Consider the following 6,531-nt stretch of genomic DNA (forward strand, 5'->3'; position numbering starts at 1 on the left):
AAGCTAAATATTTTCCATACTCTAGCCCGATGTTTGCTAGGGCCCGGCGTGGATCTCAATTCTGGAAGGACCTTATTAAAGTTCGACCTTTATTCCTGGAACATGTTAAGTTTACTGTTGGTAACGGCTCCTCGGTTCGTTTTTGGCGTGACTGGTGGTGTGGTGACTCTCCTCTGGCTGTTAGCTTCCCGGTTCTTTTTTCGTATTGCCCTAACCCGAATATCTCCATCGTGGAGGTGGCGGCTAATAATTGGGACCTGGCTTTTCATCGTTCCCTATCTCCTGAAGAGTTGTAAGACTGGCAAAGACTCTCTGCCTTATTCCCCTTGCTCTCGGAGACGCCGGATACGGTGGTCTGGCCTCATTCTCCCTCTGGCCGGTTTTCAGTTAAATCTTTGTACTCTAGGATCATCGGAGGTGTCCCTTCGAATAGGTTTTCTTGCATTTGGCGGTCCAGAGTTCCTCCTAAGATTAAAATCTTCCTCTGGCAGGCCTTCAGAGGCCGTCTCCCCGCGGCTGACCAAATTCGTAAGCGAAACGGGCCGGGCTCGGAGTTTTGTGCTCTCTGTGGTGCCTTGGAAGACACGAACCATATCTTTTTTCATTGCATGCTTGCTAAGCTGGTCTGGAGCTGTGTCCGATCCTGGCTCCAGGTTACCTTGAACCCCTCCTTCTTTCCTGAGCCGAGAAACCTTGCCAAGTCGCTGGTTGGGGTGACTAAGAGGGTTTTATGGGTTGGCCTGGGTGCGATTTGTTGGTCGTTGTGGACGATTAGGAACAAATTTACGATCGAACACGTTTTCCCTACTAAGGCTACTGACTCTCTTTTCAAATCATGTATCTTCTTGTAGCAGTGGGGATCATTGACTAAGGAGGACGACCGGGGAGCGCTGGACCTGCTCATCTCTAAAATTCTGGCGTCGGCGTCGTCTCTCTCTGGGCAGGGTTCTGAAGTCTGATCTAGCCTGTCGGTGGCTCTTCGTCTTTGATGGTGGCTTAGTCTTTTCTTTTATCCGGCCTGCGTGCCGTGTCTGGCAGGTTGCCATGTACCCCTCATACTTTCGTGCTCCTGGGTCCTAGTTCTGTTAGCGTGAACTATTGGTGGCTTCGTTTCATGTTGGTGTTTGGGCTTGTGACTCTGCCTAGTGGCTTTATTTATAAAGTCGGGCTATGGCCTTTTCTCTAAAAAAAATGTTAGGATAGGATCATGAGTTCTCCGAGACTGTTTGGTGTGTTCGGTGCAATGGTGTTCAGTGGATTCAAGTCGGCGTTGTTCCATTCTTGTTCGGTAGTCTCGGCGGCTTCTTGTTAGGTGTGGCCGTTTTTGTGGCCTTTGCTATCTTTTCTATTGTCGTTTTTCTTTGACCTGCTTATATACCAGGATTTCTTCGCTAGGTCTGTACAAAAGTTGAAAGTGCTAAGTCTGCACAAAAGTTGAAAGTACTTACTGTTGGTAGCGCCGTGCTATGGTGTGTGTTAGTGCAATCATGAACTTGAAACCGACACCGTATCCTGAAACTTAACTGAACAATAGATATATGCAGCACGGCTGTCATGCATGTACAGCGTCACGATGTGGTCATCGTCTTTCTTCTTCTACTCCTTTTATTTCTTTTCCGATGAAGATTTGTCCCAAAGAACTATATCTTCATGATCGGATATGAGTCGTCACTAAACACGGCCACATGCATGGTTGCAACGTAGCTTTATTAGCACATAAAGAGCATTGCCTGCGTGCCAATCTTTCCGGCAATGTGGATGGCCAAAGACTGGGGCACGCACACTTAACCAGAAAAGATATCAGTGAATTAGTATTTCACAAGAAAATTGAAGTGCTAGGTTTTCAATGGGTGGCAAGAGAGAATCTGTGTGCATGCAGCCATCCGTTCTTCTCTACTTTTATCAGACGAAAAACTACTATGATGGACCCCTATCAGAGTGTATTGCAATGTATTCCTGCAACAAAATATTTGGTACCTTTATACTGCAGGTTAGCACAGGAATCTTGATGCGGTGACGAATGGCAATAGATGTGCCCGTAGATACCGGTGCGGTTAGGATTTCTGCTTTCTATGTCGATTGCTACAAGTATGTACAGAAGTTGAAAATGCTAGGTCTGTACAAAAGCCTGCTACCTCAGCTTAACTGAACAATGGATAATGGATATATGGGCCACAACCTTTGTGTGTGTAAAGCGTCACGATACAACCATCATCTTTCTTCTTCTTATCCCTTTGTTTCTTTTCTGATGAAGATTTGTCCCAAAGAACTATATCTTCATGATCGGATATACGAGGCGTCACCAAGCAAGAGAAGATGGTTCCAACATAGCTTTATTAACACATAAAGAGTATTTGCCTACGTGCCAATCTTTCCGGTAATGTGGACGGTCAAATTAAAGTCGGGTGATATCCGAACCTGAGCACCAGCAAGCGATTCAGTGCTTCTTCTCTTGGGACCGTTTGATACAACATTATTTAGAACTAAAAAGCACTGGTGGCAAGCATCAACACTCAAGCAAAATTACTTCTGAGTATGCAACTGCCTATGTCGACACGGCACGAGGCCTCCACCATCCCTCTCGCTCTTTGGATGCCGTACCCTCCCTTTTATGGGAGAGAGAGGTCATTGCCACGCAGATTCCGCGTTGGACTTTGATTGTAGGGTGTGTAGTGTAGGGTGGCAACGGCAAAAGATGTACATGGGCTAATCCTTGTGTAAAGTGGATTTTTCTCATCAGCTAGCCGTGAGTGCGCGTGGGTGGTGGCGGGCCCCGTCCATTCGGTGAGCTTATAAAACGGCTGCTGAGGAGCCCCATTTGTGCAAACCAAAACCATCCATCTCAGATCAGGAGCAAACCTAATCAAGAAAGAAGAGTAGCAGAGCCGTGTTTAATCACTCACCAAGGACCGATGGCGTTTCTGGGAGGATCATTGCGCGTGACGAGAAGCATTAGCAGCTGGAAGATGACGAAGGGGAAGAGCCACGGCGGGTTGGGGTCGTGGCCGCAGGCGCCGGCGCCCGTGAGGCAGCTTTTCTGGAGGGTGAGGCGCGCCGTGCTACGGCCAAAGCGCCGCGCGGCGAGTTTTGGGTACGACCTCAAGAGCTACTCCCAGAACTTCGACGATGGCCTCATCCCTGCCCACCGCCTCTAGCAACACCCGCAGCGTCTTCTTCTTCTTGTCTTCTTCGTTTCAATTTTACTTGCCGCCCGGCCGGAGCACGGCTCGAGGCTGGAGACTATGAAGCGTCGTCACCTTGTGATTGTTCCTCTAGCTCAGCTACCAGTATACTAGTAAAAAGAAATTAGTTGGGAAAATACCCAGTGTACTAGTACTAGAAAGTACTGTTCGTACACTAGTTGCTTAGTGTTGAAAGTCTGAAACTGCCAACGAAATGACTTGTATCTACTATGTAATCTGAAAGCCGTCACTTGCCACAATGGAATGGGATTTCAGCAATTTATGTTTAATGCCGCCCTAGAATACACTCTCGCACCGGTGCTTCTCTTGCTGTGTCGCCGTCATTTTATTCTCAAGATGAAACCAATGAAGGTTAGTGTGTAGCTAAGGTGTTTGATATGCGTGCATATTGGGACTGAAGTGGATTTGCGATGTTAATTTTCAGGAGGCAAGATTTGGAACCCTCCCTTATAAAAGTTCATTATTTTGTATGTAGATCAGCAATGAGATTAAACTTTTCCCTTTATTAAGAAACATTATATATGTATTCCATGTGACCAGAATGTTCAGGCCCTTGAAACTCCCATTTGATAGATAATTGATCATTTAGGCCGAGATCCATTCTTACTAGAAGCATCAGTGTGTTGCTGCGCTATTGAAGTACAACGTCAAAGCTATGCTCGCCTCATTGCACCAAGAGATTTAGCAAATACTCCCTCCGTCCCATAATGTACGTTTTTTTGACACTACACTAGTGTCAAAAAAACGTTTTACATTATGGGACGGAGGGAGTAGCTTGGAAATCTGATTAAACTAAGATATACTATTATCCTTCAAAAGGAAGTCTGACATATCTACTATATCTAAATAGAAGCCCCCCTTACCTCATTTCTCTTGACATGCAAGTTATCCACATAGCAATCCACATGCACCATACACCTCGGTCCACCTGGGCAGTCTAGCCACATCAGTCCACCTCAGCACATCATCAATTTCAAATACCCTTTCCCATTCCTTTGATTTAATTTCTCTTTTTCACTGCTTCGTTTTTCTTTTGAGAAAACACCGCGCTTCGTTTCTTCACCACGGAACACTTCATTTTTTTTCCCGAAGGCGCACTGCTCTGGCCCGAACGCACCGCTTCTTCTACTACTCCACGGCAGTTTTGTTCCACAACCATTCCCCGTTGTAGGGCGTTGTAGGGCCAATATTTACTCCAAGGGAGCGTTTTCTTTCTCCACATTCTCTGTCGCTTCCTCCTGCTTCACCCCAATATCCACGGCACCCGTCTCATTCACCTTCTTGAAATCCCCATCAAATCCCACTACTGTATTGCAAAAGAAACGGATGGATTTTCCTCTCCCTCATTCATGGGTAGCAGATGCAGCTCCCCTTTAAGAAGTACCGCCTGCGCAGCCTACGCACATGGATGGCGAGGGCGTCGTCGCGGAGGACCGGTCGGGAGCTGTAGCATCGGGTGTGGCCATGCTGGAAGCTTGGCCGTGCATACAACTGTCAGGCTCGCCGGGGAGCAGCCACAGGTCAAGCCGAAGGGCTTCGACACACGCGGTCGCGCGCCGACAATGACACGCGCTGCTGAGGACGGCATGCAACGTCACGCTGCGATGCCGCGCCGGGATGAGCGGCGTCGTGGCCTAGGGCCTCCGCCGCGCGAGTTAGGTCAAGCCGAAGGGCTTCTCAACACGCCGTCGTACGCCGACAACGACGTGCGCTGCTCATGACGCCACGCAACGTCGCGCTGCGATGTCGTGCTGGGACGAGCAGCGTCGTGGCCGAGGGCCTCCACCGCGCGGGTTAGACGCCGCCTCCGTTGTGAGTAGCGGTGTCGCCGGCTGGGTAAACCTGAGAGAGCGCCATTGTTTGAAGCCAGATACGAGTACGTTGTTGTTGCCGCGTGCGAGGTCCAAGCCATGTTGTTTGCTGCTCTTGATCGCATCGTACCAGGCAGCAGCTTCTTCGGTGAAGAACATCTTCCAGGTGCTGCGTGGAGTAGCACACACTCGATCAAGTCAATTCCTACATGCATAGATGAATATACAATACACCATTAGTCATTAGATGTTTGATCTTAGTTGCAAAAGAAAGTGCAGTCTCTCCATATACCACCCTCATCACAACTTCCTGCTCACATCTCCCTAGATAATCAACAAGCTTGATGGGGCTAATTTGAAGTTTTCAATCTCCACACACATCGCATCTTGATGCCACACGTGCTACCTGTTGGTAATCATCCCTTCATGCATATGACAAGAAGATTGCCAAACTACGCAAACCGGTTCCTTCTGTGTATGTGTGTGCTGGCTTCCTTTTTGTTATATTCTGCAGGTGCTAATGGTTGCCCTCAATATCGATGGCCTTTGGCAGGAATTGTTGCGTTTGGATCGCTTTCGCCATTTTCTTTGCTGTGTGTCCACCTTCTCAATATGTCAGGTAGCTACTTCCATTGGCTCCTGCTCTATGGTTTCTAGGTCTATTACAATTGTTCCGGTCATTACTTTTCTCAATTTCATGGTGCCTAACTATATTAATTAACACTGGTATTGAAAATATTCCTTACCTTTCTCTATGTCAAGTCCTGCCCGATCGATTGTTTCAATTGGGGGTTCAATTGCCCGCCACTGTTGGCGGTGAATAAATACAATATATACATTTATACCACTAATAATTTGAACCATTGTCTCTATATGAAAGCTATCATATTGTTGCTTATCATCACCTATATGAAATATCATATTATTGATTCAAACGTTTAACTTATTTTCTATGTGGATGTTACTTAGCAATTCACAAGAAATTCCCGCGGCAACGCGCGGGGCATCAACTAGTTCTACAAGTTATTTGCTTGATTGTTAAGAGGGGCATGCACATGTAATTATTATCTTTATTTGATGTTGCTCAATATACTCAACGTCTGAAACAACAACCTTTCGCACATACAAACATCCTTCACGCATACAAGCAGTCTCAGTCCTCGTTGGTTGCCAAGCTGAGCAAAAACTATTTTTACATGCCAATGACGTCTAAGATAAATAGATGCCTAACTAAAAGCTACATACAGAACATATAACTCATGTGACGGCCCTGACTAACTACCAAAGCACTTACTCACCACCATTACTCTCTCATATCACTCCATTTAGATTTACCAAAACATCACGCGAAAATACACACCTGACTATATTTCTGCATATAGACCATAAAAGGTTCGAATAGTTCTCAGACGGCAACATTGTCACCACAGCGGGGTGTCATCACTTCTAGCCCCTCCAACTTTCCACATGGCCTCCATTTTTTCCACGGACAGTTTTACTAGAGGTGAGCAGAAAAC

The 6,531-nt window shown here is 46.7% G+C and overlaps 1 protein-coding gene across 1 annotated transcript; it reads left to right on the forward strand.

Moving 5' to 3' along the window:
* The first annotated feature begins 2,840 nt into the window (after positions 1-2,840).
* Positions 2,841-3,472, forward strand: LOC123175588 (uncharacterized). Its single transcript, XM_044590240.1, has one exon. The coding sequence runs from the start codon at positions 2,913-2,915 to the stop codon at positions 3,153-3,155; it is 243 nt and encodes an 80-aa protein (XP_044446175.1). The 5' UTR covers positions 2,841-2,912; the 3' UTR covers positions 3,156-3,472.
* The last annotated feature ends 3,059 nt before the right edge of the window (positions 3,473-6,531 follow it).

This window comes from Triticum aestivum, chromosome 1D (assembly GCF_018294505.1).
Source record: "Triticum aestivum cultivar Chinese Spring chromosome 1D, IWGSC CS RefSeq v2.1, whole genome shotgun sequence".
Lineage (NCBI taxonomy): Eukaryota > Viridiplantae > Streptophyta > Magnoliopsida > Poales > Poaceae > Triticum > Triticum aestivum.